Below are 20596 nucleotides of genomic sequence, written 5' to 3'. Positions count from 1 at the left end.
TTTGAGCATCCAGAATGTGCATCCAGCACTTAGTTTGCATATTCAGCATTGCCTGTCAAATGTTTTGTCTCATGGTGCTGTATCAAAAGCAAGTTAATTGTCCTTGGTTAAAAAATACTGCAGAATTATCTGCATATAACAGTTAACAAAGCCCTCTAAGAACTTACAGTCTTTTTCAGATAAAGGGTTTGGCCCATAAGCCTTGTAATCTACAACTTCCCCAGCCAGATAGTATTTTTGATTCCTACAACACAAAGGCCTAGTGGTTACAAGGCACTCCTAACCTACGTTTATTTATTGCCAGATTTGGGAGACTGGAATAAAGTCAAAGTTGTAGTAATTGTAGAGGGTTTAAAAGAACCCTTCACTTAAGATTAGACTGGAAAAAAGAAAGCTATGCAGTGGAAGTTTCCCACAATGAACAAAATTGAAGACTACTTTCTTTCTGAAAGGAACACATTTCTCACCATTTAACTTCAGAACCATTTATGTCAAAACACTTTTTTAAAATGTGGATTTGTGCCAAATTACCATAAAACACAGTGACAATAACTAAAACTGTTATGGACAGTTTACTTGGACAGCAAAAGTCTTACGACTTTTTTCCTGCATCACTATTTTTCCACTGTATTGAAAGCCCATCAACAATGTAAACAATCACTAATAGGGTAAATAAACTATGATAAGTATATATTATATATACACATTAAAAGTCATTTTTTGAATTATTTTTATTTTTTATTTTTGGGAGACAGAGTCTCACTCTTGTTGTCCCAGCTAGAGTGCTGTGGCGTCAGCCTCGCTCACAGCAACCTTAAACTCCTGGGCTCAAGTGATCCTCCTGCCTCAGTCTCCCGAGTAGTTGGGACTATAGGCATGCACCACCATGCCTGGCTAATTTTTTTTCTATATATTTTTAGTTGGCCATGGCACTCACTCTAGCCTGGGCAACAAAGTGAGGCTCTGTCTCAAAAAAAAAATGTGTGGAAAGGCACATTTAAATCAAATTTGCAGCAAATATAATTTGTATTCCTACTGTTAGGAAAGACTTTCTTTACCCAGGCTTTTTGTTGCCTTTGCACATGCTCTTCATTTCCCACTGTTGGGAAAGGCTTTCTTTACCCATGCTTTTTGCTGCCTTTGCACATGCTCTTCATTTTGCTTGAAATCCTTTCCCCACTCTTTACCTGCCTATTTTACTCCTATTTGTCCTCACCTTGCATTATTGCCCAATCATCAGAATCTTTGTTGAGCCCTAAAGCAGGAGTCCTTAACCTGTGGTGAGTTGTATAATATTTCATGATACATTACAATGTAATAATAGAAATAAAGTGCGCAATAAATCTAGTATGCTTGAAGCATCCTGAAACCACCCTCCCAACCCCCCTCTATGGACAAGTTGTCTTCCATGAAAGCAATCTTTTTTTTTTTGAGACAAAGTCTCACTTTGTTGCCCAGGCTAGAGTGAGTGCTGTGGCATCAGCCTAGCTCACAGCAACCTCAAACTCCTGGGCTCAAGCAATCCTGCTGCCTCAGCCTCCCAAGTACCTGGGACTACAGGCATGCACCACCATGCCCGGCTAATTATTTCTATATATATATTAGTTGGCCAATTGATTTCTTTCTATTTATAGTAGAGATGGGATCTCGATCTTGCTCAGGCTGGTTTCGAACTCTTGACCTCGAGCAACCCGCAGCCTCCCAGAGCGCTAGAATTACAGGCATGAGCCACCGTGCCTGACCTGAAAGCAATCTTTGTTGTCAAAAAGCTTGGGGACCACTGCCCTAAAGGATAATAGTTAAAATGGTTTAGAATAGTGTTGTGTAGTTAGTGCTCAATAAATATTTGTTGAGTGAATGTGAATATATGAGTGAATTTATCTTGTTGCCAGAAGTATTGAAACAACTTATAGATATTAGAAGAGAAAAATAAGATAAAGAGAAGATAAAGGTAAGGATTATCAAATGGAACCAAAAGTCAAGGTATTACTGTACACAAAATATATACTATGAGGACCTATATTCTTGTTAAGGCCAGGTAATAAGAGATGAAACTCTTCAATTAAGCCAGCTGCTCAGGATAAGTTCAGTAATTATAATACCAAAATCAAAGAAAATTTCTACTGAGTATCATTTTAAAGAAGATTCTTGTGTTATGAGCTATGCTTACTACTAACAGTTTCAAGGGACACAATAATGGAGTTTAGTAGGGCTTTTTTTTGGTGACTCTTAATGTGGATTGGTGTGGCATCACAGCAAAGCAAAGTTTAAGTTAAGGTTACGGTATTATACTTTTATGGGGGCTGTATGTGCTACTCAACTGAAAATAATAAAATGCCTTTGGGTACATCTGAATTAAGCTTCACAATCTTCAGTACTACATATGAGATTATCTTCAATGTTCCATTCAAGAAGGGTCATCTCCTGATAGACATGAAATAGTATCACCATTTCTGGCTGCTGAAAGCAAGATGAAGTGGTAACAGGCCAAGTAGAGCTGGAGACCTTCATCTTTTTGCTCAGTAGACTATGTCAGTCTTTGGTAAGAGGTCCTTTTAGAGCTCAGGAGTCCAGGAGCAGGTGAGACCACTGGGGATAGTGTAGGATTAGCTAACATCCAATTTTCCTTCTTTGTTACTGGAGACTATTAGAAAGCTAAAGAGTGGACAGCTACTCCCCATACTTAGCTGTGGATGAAATTGTTAGGTAATAGTGGGTTTCTTAAGCTTTTCTGCTTTGGCCGCTTCATTGTTGTGTTTGATGATATCAATAGCCTTAAATGCTTTTTGAAGTAGGCAAGGTTGGCTGGGTGAGGTGGCTCACACCTATAATCCTAGCACTCTGGGAGGCCGAGGCAGGCGGATTGCTCCAGGTCAGGAGTTCAAAACCAGCCTGAGCAAGAGCTAGACCCCGTCTCTACTATAAATAGAAAGAAATTAATTGGCCAACTAATATATATAGAGAAAAAATTAGTCAGGCATGGTAGCACATGCCTGTAGTCCCAGCTACTCAGGAGGCTGAGGCAGAAGGATTGCTTGAGCCTAGGAGTTTGAGGTTGTTGTGAGCATGGCACTCACTCTAGCCTGGGCAACAAAGCGAGCCTCTGTCTCAAAAAAAAAAAAAGCTACCATAAGGTATGTTATGCTAAGAAGCACAGATAGTAAATGCTGTAGATTCAGAGGAAGGTGAAATCAGTGTGTACAAGAAACGATGATCTAGGGAAACTTCACGGAGAAGGACTGAGCATTAAATATAGAAATCAGAGTAAAGGAAAGAGAAAAGTATCCCGGAAGTGAAGACATGGAGGTAGGGATGTCCATTTTATGTTCAGAAGACAGCAAACAGATTATTTTGACCAGATGAGATATTTTAGGAGGAGAGCTAATCAAATTGTAAGCTAGGTTAGAACCAGATAGTGAAAGCTTTTCAGCGTCACACTAAGGAATATGACTTTATTGTACAGAATACTTACTTTCAAGGTATTCCCAGTAAAGGGGGAGACTCTTCAATGTGCTTATTTTGTGGCCTCCAGGCCTCCACTTATCGTGGGGTTGGGCAGCTCTTGCCTCAGTGCAGAAACTCAGGTCTATTGTTATGCCTCTAGGCAGCAACCTTGTTTGTCACAAGAGTCTTGTCCGGAACACATTACTTTCAAACGCTCTGGGCAGAACACGTACATTACTCACTAAATTTAATTATTAAAATAGGAAAATATATGTCAGTCCCCTACATGTATGTTTATAGGGTAGTTGTGTGTGTTTAGGGAAGGATCAGTGATGGTCTTAAAAAATGGCACTATACAGAGCCATGAATACAGAAGTAACTAAAATAGCATTGTATTAAGGCAGGATTAGAAAATAGATTGTTGGAACAGAAGAGCAAGCATAAAAACTGATTCATAAATACATCGGACTTTATATGCAAAAGACTAGCATTTCAAATCATAGAAAAAGTATGGAATATTAAATAATTGGGAAAATTTCTACTTCACGCCAAAAGAAAAAAATTCAGATGTGTGAATTAAACAGCTAAATGTAAAAGTCAAAATTCCAGAAGAGTATTAATTAGTAGAAAATATGAGGAGAAAAGTTTCCTACTCTTGGGAGTAGGAACAACTTTCTAAAACAAGATAAAAAATCTAGATGTTATAAAAGGACACCCTATTTTCCAGTCTCTACATTTGACTGAATAAGATTTGAAAACATAATAAAAGATGCTTTAAAAATTTTTTTGAAGCATGCTAGAAGAAATATTTGCAATAGGTATAACAATGAATTCCTTCATGACCCAGTTTATAAAGATAGTGCTGATCAGTAAAGACAACTCAGTAGGATAGTGAACATATGAATATAGATACCTCACAGAAAAGGGGATAAGGATAGTCAATAAACATAAGATGCACAACCCCACTAAAGTAATCTGGGAAATGCAGAATAAAGAGTTCATTGTTTTGCTCATGAGATAGGCAGAAATTGAAGATGGTTGTTAGTCTCTTGGTGGGGCTGTGGATAAGTAGATACTTTCATATGTTGTTGGTGGGAGCCATTTAGTATCTTTTGGAGAGCAATTTAGCAATTCTATAAAAATTTTAAATGTGCACAACTTTTAGCTTTTAGGTTATCTATTTGAGAGAAACACTTGCATGGAAGTATTTATAAAGATGTTTATTTTATGCTATTTATAATAGTGAAAAATTGGTAAAAATCTGCAGTTTACTAATAGGGGAATAATGAAGTAAACTAATACATGTATAAAATATTTGATTTTATAGTATAATTTTATTTTATACATTGGGATTTTATTGTACAGAATGTTCTGCAAACTGATTTTTGGATTTACATCTCAGATTTAATAAAATTATTTAATTTATTAAATTATATAATTAAATTATTTATATAATAAATATAATTTATTTAATAAAACAAATGGTTATTTTAGGAATTAAGTGGCAATTATGGATGGACTACAGAGAAGGAAATCAATAGGGAGGGGATGTGTCAGCTTTTGAGATAATTTAATGATAATTTTCCACTCTAATTGCAGTTTATATGATGTAAAAAGGTTATATATTATGTAGTCAAGGAAAATTGTCATATATGACATTGGTTGATAAGGAGATAGGCAAAAAAGTTCCCAGCAGAAAAATTTTCAAAGGAAAGGTCACTACTGTGTTTTTATCCAAAATATATGTCTTTTATAATAATATACTTAAAACGGAGTATCAATTTCTTTTTTCTCTTTCTTCCTTTGGAAAGAATTATAGGTTTTTTCTTAGTTTTTATTTCCTAAGCACAGTTACAATATTAAGAAAAAATCTGGGCTCATGCCTATAATCCTAGCACTCTGGGAGGCCGACGTGGGAGGATTGCTTGAGCTGAGGTGATCCTTCCGCCTTGGCCTCCCAGAGTGCTAGGATTATAGGTGTGAGCCACCACGCCTGGCCTATACCACATTTTCTTTATCTATTTATCTTTTGATGGATACTTAGGTGAATTCCATATCTTGACTATTGTGAATAGCCAAGATATGGAATACTGAATAGTGCTGTGATAAACATAGGAGTGCAAATATCTCTTTTGACATACTGATTTTATTTCTTTGGAGTATACCTAGTGGTGGGATTGCTGGATCTAGAGCCTTCTTTTTTTTTTTTTTTTTTTATTTCGGCATATTATGGGGATACAGATTTTAAGGTTTCAATAAATGCCCATCCCCCCCCACAAGTCTGAGTCTCCAGCATGACCATCCCCCCAGATGGTGCACATCTCACTCATTATATATGTATATACCTGCCCCCCCCCCCCGCCCAATACCCTATTACTGCAGTACCTATGTGACCACTTAGGTGCTGTTCAGTTAATACCAATTTGCTGGTGAGTATATGCGGTGCTTGTTTTTCCATTCTTGGGAAACTTCACTTAATAGTATGGGTTCCAGCTCTAACCAGGAAAATATAAGATGTGCTATATCACCATTGTTTCTTAGAGATGAATAGTACTCCATGGTATACATATACCACATTTTATTAATCCATTCTTGGATTGATGGGCACTTGGGCTGTTTCCACAGCCTTGCTATTATGAATTGTGCTGCTATAAACATTCGAGTGCAGGTGTCTTTTTTGTAGAGTGTCATTGGATCTTTTGGGTAGATGCCCAGCAATGGGATTGCTGGATCAAATGGTAGATTCCCTTATATCGCTTTAAGGTATCACCATATTGCTTTCCACAGCGGTTGAACTAATTTACAGTCCCACCAGCAGTGTAGGAGTATAGAATTTTTTTATTTCCATCTTGATTTCTTCATTTATGAAGTAATCATTTAGTAGGAGATTGTTTAATTTCCACGTTTTTGTGTAGAAATGTGAGTTTCTATTAGGGTTGATTTCTACTTTTATTCCACTGTGATCTGAGAAGGTACATGGTATGATTTCTATTTTTTTAAGTTTCTTGAGATTTATTTTGTGTCCTAGGATATGGTCAATCTTAGAGAATGACCCGTGAGCTGATAAGAAGAACGTATATTCAGTGGATTTTGGGTAGAATGTCCTGTAGATGTCAGTCAGACCCAGTTGTTCCAGGGTTTTGTTTAAGTCCATTATTTCTTTATTTTCTGTTTGGTGGATCTGTCTTGTGCCGTCAGTGGGATGTTGAAATCTCCGGTGATTATGGAGTTGCTATTAATCCATTTGCTTAGCTCCAGTAAGGTTTGCTTTATGAGAGTGAGTTCACCTAAGTTGGGTGCATATATATTTAATATTGTTATTTCTTCTTGTTGAAGTGTGCCCTTCACCATTATATAATGACCCTCTTTGTCTTTCACTACTTTTGTTGGTTTAAAAACTAAATCGTCTGAAATTAGAACTGCCACGCCAGCCTTCTTTTGGCTTCCACTTGCCTGGAATACCGATCTCCACCCATTTACTTTTAGTCTATATGCAAGACTATAGTCTTGTAGGTTAGATGTGTTTCCTGAAGATAGCATATACTTGGCCTGTATTTTCTTATCCATTCAGCCAGCCTATGTCTCTTGAGTGGAGAGTTTAAGCCATTCACATTTATTAAGAGAACTGATAGGTAAGGTATATTACTGTTCATTCTGTTGGGTTGGATGTTGTTGCTTTGATTTCTGTCTTGAGCCATTGTATTATCTGGCCTTTAATCTTTGGGTTTTGGTTGTTTTTATATTCGTGAGTTTTTATTATGGTGTTCCGTGCGTAACACTGTTTTGAGTACTTCTTGTAGGGCTGGTCTTGTCTTGGTGAATTCTCTGAGACTTTGCTTGTCTGAGAATGTCTTTATTTCTCCCTCATAGATGAAGCTTAGTTTTGCAGGGAAGAAGATTCTAGGCTGGGCATTGTTTTGTTTCAGAAGAGTGAGAATGGGGCCCCAGTCTCTCCTTGCTTGTAAAGTCTCATTAGAGAAGTCTGGTGTTATTCGAATTGACTTTCCCTTGTATGTCACTTGCTTCTTTTGTCTTACAGCTCTTAGAAGGGCCTCTTTAGTTGATATTTTGGTCAGTCTGATGACTGCATGTCATGACGTCTTCCTGTTTGCATTGAATCTCCCAGGGGTCCTCTGAGCTTCTTGAACTTGTATATGGAGATTTTGAGCAAGGCTTGGGAAATTTTCCTCTATTATATCTTCAAATAGCTTGTCCAACCCTTGGGTGTTGTCCTCTTCCCCTTCTGGTAACCCTATGACCCTCACATGAGGTTTCTTCACATAATCCCACATCTCTTGTAGGCTTTGCTCTTTTCTCTTGTTTCTCTGCTCTATCTCTGTGATGGTTTTATTTAGTTGGAGGGTGTTATCTTCAATCTCTGAGATTCTTTCTTCTGTTTGATCTACCCTGTTCTTGAGACTTTCCACTGTATTTTGTAGTTCCCTGAATTGATTCTTCGTTTCCAGGAGTTCAGTTAAACTTTTCTTCATTGTGTCTATTTCTTTAGTGAACTTTTGTTCTAGATCCTGGAGGCTTTTTGTGGTTTCTTTGTGTTGGTTATTGAGTTGTTGTTGCACGTTGGTGAGTGTTCTTATGATCCACATTTGGAATTCCTCTTCTGTCATTTTGGTTGCCTGATTTGAGTTGGTGTCCGTTTCTAGGGGGCTGGTGCTCCTCTTTGGGGGTGTGTTTTCCGTTTGGTTCTTCATATTTCCAGAGTTCCTTCGCTGATTTCTTCCCATGTCAATCAGTTGTTGTTTCTTTCCTTTAGGTTTTTGTTTGGGTATTCACATGCCTTGCTTAGTTTCTGAGCCGTTAGGTGGTGTCTATGGGTGAGATTCGACCACTCCCTGTATAATGAGTCAGTGGGTGCCGTGAAAAGGCTGTGCAGGATGCTGTCCCTGTTGGTAGGTGGCGCTTGCTTGGAGGAACAGGCTATGCTGTTGTTTTTGTGTCCTGTTATCAGCTCTTGTTCTGGGCGGAGCTGGGTTGGGTAAGCCTGCCCTCAGGCACCACCAATGCCGTTAGCAGGGGTCAATGTTCTGTTCTATGCTTCCAGAAAAAGCTGCCAGGGTGGGGCTGGAATGGCCAGAAAGTCTGCTTGTGGGGGTGGGGCTGTCTGAGACCCACAGTCTGGAGGGGGCCTCGCTTCTTTCCACCCTCCCCAACTCCACAGCTACTCCTGGGCCTCTGCCAGCAGGCCAGACCACACGCCACCAGGTCTCCCCAGACTGTGATGCCGGCAGGGAGGTTCCCTGTGCAGGAACGCCACTTGGGCTGGGCACATGGCCTCCCTTTGAAGGGAGGGTTGCCCTCTAGGACGCTGATCTGTCCCTGGAGGCTCACACACCTCTGCAGGCTGTTCACAAATATCCCTTCTGTGCCCTGGGCAATGCTAGACCTGGGTGCACGGGATCTGGTCTGCAGGTCGGACCTCTGGGTCCCAGAGTTCAAACTGTATCCCCACCAGGGAGAGGAGTTCCGGTCCCAATTCACCCACAGGGAGCCCAGGCTGTGTCTGTGTCTCTCAGCCTCTGAGTCGGCACCGTTCTCCTGGGAACACCGTGCCAGCAGCACCTGGGAGGGCTGGCGGGTAGGGAGCTCACAGTCTTGAGTTCCCCTTAGTCAGCTGTAGGGTCCCAAAAGGGAAGGTCCCGTTCCCTGGAGGTGCCTCCCGCTGGTGGCTGTATTGTCTCTCTGGGCAGCCCCTATGTATACTTGACATTTAAATTTCCTTTCCTAAGCTGCAAGCCTCCATGTCCAGTTGGCAGCTGAACATTTCCCAATTGAATATCCTGTAAATCATCTGAATTGTTGGTGTGTTGAAAAGAGAACTTATGCCCTGATACCTATCACTTCCCCATTAACCATCTCCTCTTTTTCTTCATACTTATCCAATCTCTCTGAATGGTACCACATCCTATTATCCAATCCAATAATTGGAAGTCATTATTGAATATTTTTCCTTTATGTTCCATATTTGAGGCTGGTTAGTTTATCTCTTAAACATTTTCTTTCCATCTTTATCCATTCAGCACCACTACTGCTTTAGTTCAGACTCTAATCATGTCTCATCTAGAATGCTGAGAGGTAAGTCTTGTCATATGTCTTCCACACAGAATGAAAGGGACTTTATGAAACCACTCAAAGACTTTGAGGTGGCTCCTCATTGACATGATTAAAGTCCCAAATTCTTTTTTTCCCCTTCCTTCCCTCTTTCTTGCCCTCCTAAAGTCCCATATTCTTTTTTTTTTTAATATGTATAATAATATCAGGTCATCCTTGTATTTTGAAATCCACCACCACCCTTCCTTTTACCACCGTCTGTCACTCCTCCCTACTGCTGTAATTACTTTTCATGAAGTTCTTAGAACATAAGTTGTCTGTGCTGTTGTGCATTCTACTTTCTGTGCTTTTTGGAATGCCAGTTCCAGTTTACCTAGATTCTTTGAATTGATCTCTGAAAACTCAATCCATTTTTCATGAGTTGAAGACATTTGTCTCTTAAAGATCATGTTTATCAGTTTCATTTTGATTCTTTATTTTATTTTATTTTTTTGAGACAGAGTCTCACTTTGTTGCCCAGGCTAAAGTGAGTGCCGTGGCATCAGCCTAGCTCACAGCAACCTCAAACACCTGGGCTCAAGCAATCCTTCTGCCTCAGCCTCCCGAGTAGCTGGGACTACAACCATGCACCACCATGCCCGGCTAATTTTTTCTATGTATATTAGTTGGCCAATTAATTTCTTTCTATTTATAGTAGAGACGGGGTCTCACTCTTGCTCAGGCTGGTTTCGAACTCCTGACCTTGAGCAGTCCTCCAGCCTCGGCCTCCCAGAGAGCTAGGATTAGAGCCACTGTGCCCCGCTCATTTTGATTCTTTAGATAGGTTAATGGATTCAATTTGATTTTCACCCCTAAGTGACAGTCTTTTTTAATATTTAGCTTATCCGTTGGTATTCTGTTCCACTCAACTAAATCTCAGGTATGTTCAGACAGAAAAAGGATTGAAAACTACTCTGCTTGTTCATTCTTCACACTTTGTTTTCGGTACCTCAGGGAGGCCTTTCCTAACCACTGTATTTAAAATTCTAATTCTTGTACTCCCTCACTCCCTCATTTTTATTTTTCTCCATAGCAGTTGGCACCAATTGGCTTACTCTATCTTCTAGAAAGTAAGCTTTCTTCAAGGGAGATTTTTGTTTTGGTTTTCTTTCAGTGCTGTATCCCCAGCACTTGGAAAAGTTCATGGCACATGGTAGGCACTCAGTAAATATTTGTTTAATGAAAAACATAGTGTTTGTGTTCCAGATCAGGATAGACTCATTTAAAATATTTCCACAGGGTTATTATTGCATAAGAAGTAGAGTTAAATTACAAAGGATAATTTTAAAGTTTTCATTAGTTGTGATCTTGTATCCTCTTTGCTTTCTCAAATAAAGTCTGTTTTATTTATTTTATTATTTTTTTATTAATTAATTTATTTAGAGACAGTCTACCTCTGTTGTTCTGGGTGGAGTATAGTGTCATTGTTGTAGCTTACTGCAGCCTCAAACTCCTAGGCTCAGATGATCCTCTTTCCTTGGCCTCCTGAGTAGCTGGGACTACAGGTGTGTACCAAGATGCCCGGCTAAGGTGAATTTTGTTTTAAAGCAGACATTTTCATATCCTTTGGAGGAGTGGAAAGATTCAGATCCTTTAAAAAGCATTATAGAAATATGTTCTTAAAAGTTATCCATTATGACCCTGTAATCTTTGATCACATTGATAGTACAGTAGTACTTTTAGGGCCCTTGCCTACTGCCCATTGGTTGCCTTACTTCGGAATTATAGACGTGTGGGAGAATAATGCCCCCATTCTTCTCCATCACATTTAATTCTAGAAGATAAGGTGAAAGAAACCTTACCTTTTTCATAGTAAAATGTAGCTACTCAGGAATAATGAAGGGGACACCATCAGATCAGGTAATATCCATTCCAATTGTACTTTATAAGGTAAAATTAGTACTATTGCTGTGTTGTTCTTACAGGCTTGACAGCTGCCACCAAAATGTTTTACAATGACATCTTTAGCCAGTAACTCTCTTCTGAACTCAGTCTCCAGCCACCTACTTGATATTTCCACTTGAATGTGATACCAGTTATCTCAGATTTATGATACCTCCAGCCAATTCTTCCCATAACTTCCTCCTCTTGAAGTCTTCTTGTCTCAGTGGCCTTTTCCTTGTATTTGTAGAGGCCAGCAGTCATCTCTCATAGCCCATATTCAATACAGTCTGTTTACTTCTTGCTGTCTTCACTGCTACCACCTGGTCCAAACCACCATCATCTCTCACCTAGATTATTATAGCCTTGCACATGGGCTTCCTGTGCCAGTCTTTGCTCCCTTAGAATTTACTCTCTCAATAAGGCAGCCGTACTGATTTTTTTCTTTTTAAGAGACAGAACCTCACTGTGTCACCCAGGCTGGAGTGCAGTGTTACAACCACAGTTCACTGCAACCGCAAACTCCTAGGCTTAAACAATCCTCCTGCCTCAGCCTCCCTAGTAGCAGGGATTATAGGCACATTCCACTGTGCCTAGCTAATTAAAAAAAATTTTTTTTTCAGAGATTGCCGGGGCTGGTCTTGAACTCTTGGCCTCAAGTGATCTTCCTGCTTCAGCCTCCCCTGGTATTACAGTACACTTGGCCCAGAGTGATCCTTTTTTGTTTGTTTGTTTGTTTTTGAGAGTCTTACTCTCTTGCCTGGGCTAGAGTGCTGTGGCGTCAGTCTAGCTCACAGCAACCTCAAACTCCTGAGCTCAAGTGATCTTCCTGTCTCAGCCTTCCACGTAGCTGGGACTATAGGCATGTGCCACCATGCCTGGCTTATTTTTTCTACTTTTAGTTGTTTGGCTAATTTCTTTCTATTTATAGTAGAGACGGGGTCTTGCTCTTGCTCAGGCTGGTCTGGAACTCCTGAGCTCAAGCAATCCTCCTCCTGCTTTGCTGAGGTGAGCACAGAAATTTGGTTTTGAAGTAAGGGGATGGGCAACTGATAAGAATATGCAAAGCCTTAGAATTAGGAGAAAGTGAAGCATTTTGGGGGAATTGAAAAGGTTGGGGAAGAGGGAATAAACTGAGAAAGGATGAAATGCTAGAGAGAGAAAAGACTAGATATTGAAGGCTTTGAGGCATTATCCTGAAGATAATATGAAAATCTTAACTTTTTTTAAAGGAATAAGATAATGAGATTATCATTTTAGGAAGATCTCTGGCTGTGGTGGAGGAGGGTTCAAATTCCAAGGGAGAGGCTGAACGTGGTTGCTCATGCCTGTATTCCTAGTACTCTGGGAGGCTGAGGTGTGAGGATCATTTGAGCTCAGAAGTTGTACACTAGCCTGAGCAAGAGGGAGACCTCGTCTCTGCTAAAATAGAAAATTAGCTGGTGTGCGCTTACAGTCTCAGCTATTCTGGAGGCAGAGGCAGGAGGACCACTTGTACCAGGAGTTTGAGGTTGCAGTGAGCTATGATCACACCACAGTACTCTAGCTTGGGAGACAGAGCAGAGTCTGTCTCAAAAAAAAGAAAACCTCCAAGGGTGCTTTTATAGTCTCTGTGCCCAGCTACTCGGGAGAGGCAGGAGGGTTGCCTGAGCCCAGGAGTTTGAGGTTGCTATGAGCTGGGCTGACACCACGGCACTCCAGGCCAGGCAACAGAGTGAGACTCTTGTCTCCCCCCCAAAAAATAGGAAGATTTCTGGAACCAGGCATGATGGTAAGTGCCTGTAATCCTACCTACTTGGGAGGCTGAGGAAGGAGAATCGCCCTAAGGCCAGGACTTCCAGGCTATAGTGGCTTTGATGATTGAGCATGTGAATAACCACTACACTCAAGCCTCCTGGGCAACAAAGAATGAGACCCTTGACTCTCAAAAGGAAAAACGATGAAGATTTCTGTTTCCTCATCAAAAAACAGAAATCAAAAGATATGGTGACACTGGAAAGATTTCCCAAGAAAGAAAGAAAAAGCATTATACAGCTGGAACAAAGGCAGAAAAACTATTAAAGAACATGAAAGTTTTTTTAAAAGGTAAATTGAACTATCATGAATGGAGTTTAAAAAAAGATTAGATTTTAATTGTTTTTAGGGGAGACACAGACTCCAGAGAAATGGGGTCAGTGCTCCGTATTTTTTTTTACTTACTTTTCATATTTGAATTTTTAAAAGCATATATTAAGATGGGGAAGCAACTAAAGAGCCATCTACCTGCAGGGTGCAAGGAAACAATGTAACAACCCGTGAAAGAGATGAACACCTAAACTTTTTTTTTTTGAGACAAGTCTCACTTTGTTGCCCAGGCTAAAGTGAGTGCCATGGCATCAGCCTAGCTCACAGCAACCTCAAACACCTGGGCTCAAGCAATCCTTCTGCCTCAGCCTCCTGAGTAGCTGGGACTACAAGCATGCACCACCATGCCCGGCTAATTTTTCTATGTATATTAGTTGGCCAATTAATTTCTTTCTATTTTTTTTTTTTATATATTTTTAGTTGGTCAATTAATTTCTTTCTATTTTTGGTAGAGATGGGGTCTCGCTCAGGCTGGTTTTGAACTCATGACCTTGAGCAATCCGCCCGCCTCAGCCTCCCAAAGTGCTAGGATTACAGGCATGAGCCACCGCGCCCGGCTAATTTCTTTCTATTTATAGTAGCGACGGGGTCTGGCTCTTGCTCAGGGTGGTTTCGAACTCCTGACCTCAAGCAAACCACCCACCTCGACCTCCCAGAGTGCTAGGATTACAGGCATGAGCCACCGCGCCTGGCCTCGAAATCTTCATTTTTATGTAATACAGTTTTTAAATTTTGGTAATTATTTAGTTTTAAAAGCTGTCTAATTTGCAGCCTCATTTATAAAGATTTCTTTGATCATTCTCCTTTCCACCTGCAAATTTAATTGCTCAGTCTTTGTGTATGCCCATATGTCAATGTGTAGTTTTCAAATTATTATAAAAATATTCTCAAATGGATAGTGATGTATCAAAAGTTTTTTTGAAATTCATGAAAACTGGTTCAATGAGAAATTGGGATTTATATAGTCAGTTTAATAAAGAATGCTGAAATAAAATTACAAAGATATAACTCTGGTTAATATCCTACAAGGTATTCAAACTGTAGCTTTTTGGATAATCTCTACTTGGGACAGAAAAAAAAATTTGTTTAACCCTAATGGTTTTCTATAAGCTTACCTTTAAATTTATAGAGTTATAAACTGCCTGGGCCTAGTCAATTAAAATTGAAAATCAAACAATTAGATAACTTCATATGAACTTATTACAAAGTGTTCTAGCATGACATTAAAAGTCACACAATCTTTATGTCTTATTTCAGGTTCTGAATAATTTACCTGAAAACTTGCTAAATTTTATGCTGTTAGGCCAACCTCCTTGTATCTTCCTTTTTTAAAATATTAATTTATAAGTTTCCAGAATCGTGAGCAGATGATTCAGATCTATATTTTTGCCTTGTTCTTATTTGACTACTAGTTTCATATTGTCTGTAGTAGAGGTCTATTAAAATACCAACCCATCCATCAACTTAGATATCTAATGTATTCACAGTATATATGCAATAATAGAAGTATAATATAAGCTTTAGATGTGTAGAACAAGTTAGTAGGAATAACATTTGCTTTAGTGAGCTGGGTTTTGAAGTTTTAAGGAGTTTCAGATAGAAAAGGGAGAACAAAGCAAGTAGAGTGAAAAATGTATGTTTAGTTAGGGCTTGAGTCTGAGTTATTGCTGGTGACCACACGAGTTTCTAACCAACCTCCCCCCCCTTAATTCAACTCAAGTATTGCTGACACCGTTATTTCCATAAAAAATAATCATGTTTCTTTTCTGTTTGAAAAATATAAATCATTTTGTGTTGCCAACATATAGACTTCATTTTGCTTGGTATGGGAACTCTTTCATTTCCCACTACTTCTAGGTTTCTTTAGCCATACTTTTCACACTTTACCATTTATTAAAAATATAGAACTTTACTGTTGTTTTTTCCCCATTCTATCAACCCTCGACTTCCTCACGTGATCAAATTGGACTCTCCTTTCCCTTCTCTGACTGGCCAGATCCTACATTTTCTTACAGACCCAACTTCATTCTAACAATATGACTGTCCATACCTAGTCCAGAAGGATCTCCTTGTCTTAAACATTTGGTTGTATTTGTTTATACAGGTGTGCAGTCATACCATGTCCTGTATGGCAAATCTATGAGTGGGTTGTCTCAGTTTCAACTGGAAGGCAGTAAGCTACTTTTCATACTTTATGTCACATATGGTGCTTCCTATAGAATTTTTTAAATGTGTCCCACAAGTCTATATGTTCTTGTATTTGTAGACCTGAAAAATGTCTGAAAATTCCAGTGACAGTGATTCATCTTGTGGTTGGACTGTCATCAATCATGAGGTATGATATTTAATACTTTTTACAAGGTAATTAAAAATATTACAATGTTAACAATGATGTAAACTGTGTTCTTTGAAGGCCAGTATTTTTCTACATTTAAGCAAACATTCCTATTGCACATTTTCCCACCCACATTAAACTTCACTGCCAAATATTCTTCACAGGCTAGCATCTTCTATTAATACATTATTGTACACAGCTTTCCTTTCTCACATTAGGCAAATATTTATTGAGGATTTATTATTGGTCAGGCCCTGTGCTTTCTGCTTTCCCTTCATTCTCAATTTTATTTATTTTTTCTTTTTGTAAGAGATGGGGTCTCACTATATTGTCCAGGCTGGATTGCAGTGGCTATGCACATGCATGGTTATATACCTCACTGTAGCCTTGAACTCTTGGACTCAAGTGATCCATCCTCTTGCCTCAGCCTCCTTGGTACCTGGGACTACAGGCGGGTGCTGCCACGCCCTATTCTCATCTAAATTTGAACAACCCACTGTGGTTTAGATTGGTTTCATCCTCATTATATAGTTGAGAAAACTAAAACCTAGAGAGGTTAAGTAATGTGGCCAAGATTATGCAACTAGAATATATTAGAGCCTGGATTTGAACAGACTAGAAAGGAGGATGGAGAGCATGCCCTTGTATTATGTTATATTAGCACAACTTGACAGGAAAAGGGCTATGGCTAGAATCCTATCCCCAAATGGATTTTATAATAGAAAAATGATATACATACAATGAATGTCCATAACTTGTACATAATAAATATCGGCTTAATAATAAATATTTTCTCACACCAGTAAAGTACATTCATTATAGAAAAATCATAGTATACTGATAAACAGAAACAAATAAAAATAATTTTTATTCGAAGTTTTAATGGATTTATCTATGGTTTTCCTGTTTTTTATTTTTTTAGTATCTCAAGCCTCATTTGTTTTCCTTCATTAATAAATAACTTAAATGGTATTTTTTTAAACAATTACTTTGATAATTTAAGGTTTGGGTAATTTGTTAGTCATATCTTCTAGAAAACAGCATTTACAAAACAAAATGATCTCCTTTTCTGCTTTACAATTTCAAAATTTAAAAGCAACTATACTGGCTGGGTGCGGTGGCTCACGCCTATAATCCTAGCACTCTGGGAGACTGAGCTGGGAGGATCACTCTAGGTCAGGAGTTCAAGACCAGCCTGAGCAAGAGTGTGACCCTGTCTCTACTAAAAATCGAAAGAAATTAGCCAGACAACTAAAAATATATAGAAAAAAGTAGCCAGGCATAATGGCACATTCCCTGTAGCCCAGCTACTTGGGAGGCTGAGGCAGAAGGATTGGTTGAGCCCAAGAGTTTGAGGTTGCTGTGAGCTAGCCTGATGCCACGGCACTGTAGCCCCGGCAACAGAGTGAGACTCTGTCTCAGAAAAAAAGGAGAAAAAAAAAAGAAAAGCAGCTGTACCATTTGAAATTGAGGTGGTTCTTTTTTTATTAATCATAAGTGACTTTTCTATTTTTAATGTGTTTTCTATTATACAAAGGTTAGATCAACTCCCATGGCAACAACTTCTCTTTCAGGGATAATTAGCAATATAGGAACAAGGCAGCTATGGGAGTCTTGTGCATCTATCTGCAGAGTAGAGCAAGACAGCAAACTTTTCGCACTTAGCCAAGTGTGACATTAGGGTGTGTCTGAGACATCATGTCACAGGGTAAATCATATTTGTACTTTTATCTCTCTTCCTCCATATCTAGTTTCCAAGTTCTGCTCTCTCTTGCTATGTGTTTCCTTGCTACATGTGTTTCCTTTTCCTTTCCCATAACTACCAGTCTGATAGTAGGTCAGAACTGGTTTCCCCAGCAATCCCTAATCTAGCTGTAACTTTGCCTTAGCTTCTACCATTCTCCTGCCATGATAGGCAAACTCAAAGTCTTATATTCAGAATTCTCTTTAGCACTCATCTTAAAGGTTACTCATTTTGTGAATTCTTTTAATTTTTGCTGTTTTGAGTTACATATATCAGAAGAACTTAAGACTTTTCAATTTCATGTAGCAACAAACTATAGGAAAAAAGGTGGGGCACATAGGGAGAGGTAGAATCAATTTACTGGTTAACTTTATTTTGCTAATTAAAACATGAGGGGAAAAATGATAAGATCCACTATTTTATTAAAGGACAGTCTGACATCAAAGTAGGAAAGGTAACCTCAGAATAAAAAAATAGTTTAAAATATTATAAGGAAAGTATTCATTAACCTCATAAGGTTTGTGTAATCTATGCCCTTAATCATTTTTAGCATACATTGCTGTAATAAGTAATATTTGCATATGGCTGTTTCTCTGAATATGTTGTAAATTTGATTTTTTTATACCCCACAATACCTAGCAAAGTTCCTTGTCTATAGTAGTTCCATAAATGTTAAGTAGAAGTAAATTATCATAGAAACAGCTAAGTTTAGACACTTATCCTCTGGGATTCAAATTTATTGGTTGTGCTCATAAAATAGAGCATTCTACTTGTGGACCAACTTGACTTAGAATCAAAATCTGTGACTCCATTCTGCTGTTTTAGGCCTTTGTGGATCAAATTGAACAAAAGCTCGTCAGCTTAGGTACTGTTTTTTTGGAGTATAGGAACATCTGGCATTTTTAGTAATGGAAGTGTCTACAAATACTCAAATCCAGCTTTGTGTAACTAATAGGCAAATAACTGAATGATTATCAATTTCTTTTCTCTAGGGGTCTGATGTAGAGATGGTGAATTCTGTCACAGCCAGTAACAACTGTGAGCTTACTCCAGAATGTTCATCCTTAGAGCAAGAGGAGCTACAAGTATTGCAGGTAGAACAGGGAGGTAAGTTGTTTAAAAATTCTGATTTTTTTAGAAATAGGATATGTGAGTGACATGAATCCTGCCTTCTTTTCATGTGGGCAGCCTTTCTGACTAACCTTAGTGATCAGGCCACTGAAGAACTAGAAGAACTTTAGTGTGGATTTAGGGAAGGCCTATAGAACCCAGTGTTACCAGTCTGCCTGCAAGGGCTTGTTTATTTGCAGCTGTAGTATATGTTTGGGCCTTCACATATGCATAGCTACTACAGAGACAACCAGTGACTAAATATTACATGTCACATGATTTAACATGAATTTGGTGGGATAATTTATATTTACTTTTCATTATTAAAGTTGATTAAGACTAGTAATGTATAAGATTATTAATTTATCAAGAGATTTACTAAACTCTTCTCCAGTTATCATCATACTATAGAATACAGGCATACCCCATTTTATTGTGCTTTGCTTTGTTGTACTTCACAGATACCGCATCTTTTTTCTTTCTTTTTTTTACAAATTTAAGGTTTGTGGCAACCCTGTGTCAAGCAAGTCTGTCAAAGTTGGTCACTTCATGCCTCTGTGTTACATTTTGGTGATTCTTGCAGTAATTCAAATGTTTTTATTATTACTGTGTCTGTTATGGTGATCGTGATTATTCATCTTTGATGTTGTAATTGTTTTGGGGCACTGCAAACTGCGCCCATATAAAATGGTACACTTAATAAATGTTGTGTGCGTTCTGACTGCTCTACTGATCAGCCTTTCCCTGTCCCTCTCAGGCCTCCCTAGTCCCTGAGACACAACAATATTGAAATTAGACCAGTTAATAAGCCTACAGTGGCCTTTAAGTGTTCAAGTGAAAGAATCACATGTCTCTTACTTTAAATCAAAAGCTAGAAATGATTAAGCTTATTGAGGAAAGCATGTTGAAAGCTGAAATAGGCTGAAAGCTAGGCCTCTTGTGCCAAACAGTTAGCCAAGTTGTGAATGCAAAGGAAAAATTCTTGAAGGAAATTAAAAGTGCTACTCCAGTGAACACACAAATGATAAGAAATCAAAACAGCCTTATTACTGATAAGGAAAAAGTTGTAGTGATCTGAGTAGAAGGTCAAACCAGCCACAACATTTCCATAAACCAAAATCTAATCCAGAGCAAGGCCCTAACTCTTAATTCTGTAAAGGGTCAGAGAAATGAGAAGTCTGCAGAAGAAAAGTTTGAAGCTTGCAGAAATTGGTTCATGAGATTTAAGGAAAGTGGTTGTTTCCATAACATAAAAGTGTAAGAAGTAACAAGTGCTGACATAGAAGCTACAGTAAGTTATCCAGATCTAGCTAAGATGATTGATGAAGGTGGCCATACTAAACAGTAGATTGTTCAATGTAGATGAGACAGTTTTCTCTTGAAAGAAGATACCATCTAGGACTTTCATAGCTACAGAGGAGAAGTCAGTGGTTGGCTTCCAATCTTCAAAGATCAAACCGACCGTCTTGTTTGAGGCTAATGCAGCTGGTAACTTTTAATTCAAAGCCAGTGATCACTTACTATTCTGAAAATCCTAGGGCCCTTAAGAATTATGCCAAATTGGCTAGGCTTAGTGGCTCATACCCGTAACCCCAGCACTTTGGGAGGGGAAGGCTAGAGGATTGCTTGAGGCCAGGAGTTAAGACCAGTCTGGGCGACATATCCAGACCCTATCTCTACCAAAAAACAAAACAAAACAAAAAAATAACTGGGCATAGTGGATAGCACCTTTGGTCCTAGCTACTTGGGAGGCTGAAGTAGGAGGATCACTGGAGCCCAGGAGTTCAAGGTTGTAGTGAGCTGTGATCTGACCACTGCCCTCCAGCCTAGGTGGCAGAGTGAGGCCCTATCTC

General features: G+C 38.9%; 1 protein-coding gene across 5 annotated transcripts in view; it reads left to right on the top strand.

Moving 5' to 3' along the window:
- CCPG1 (cell cycle progression 1) overlaps positions 1 to 20596 on the top strand; it is a 50250-nt gene that overhangs the window by 7420 nt on the left and 22234 nt on the right. For all 5 annotated transcript variants that reach the window (XM_076004389.1, XM_076004388.1, XM_076004390.1 and 2 more), the window contains exons 2-3: positions 15821 to 15889; positions 18626 to 18740. In XM_076004389.1, the coding sequence (XP_075860504.1) occupies positions 15830 to 15889; positions 18626 to 18740 (175 nt within the window). In that variant the 5' untranslated portion in view covers positions 15821 to 15829. The remainder of the gene's footprint in view (positions 1 to 15820; positions 15890 to 18625; positions 18741 to 20596) is intronic.

This window comes from Microcebus murinus, chromosome 6 (assembly GCF_040939455.1).
Source record: "Microcebus murinus isolate Inina chromosome 6, M.murinus_Inina_mat1.0, whole genome shotgun sequence".
In the NCBI taxonomy this organism is placed as follows: domain Eukaryota; kingdom Metazoa; phylum Chordata; class Mammalia; order Primates; family Cheirogaleidae; genus Microcebus; species Microcebus murinus.
Note: the sequence above shows the minus strand (reverse complement) of the source record. Positions and strands in the feature narration are given on the sequence as shown.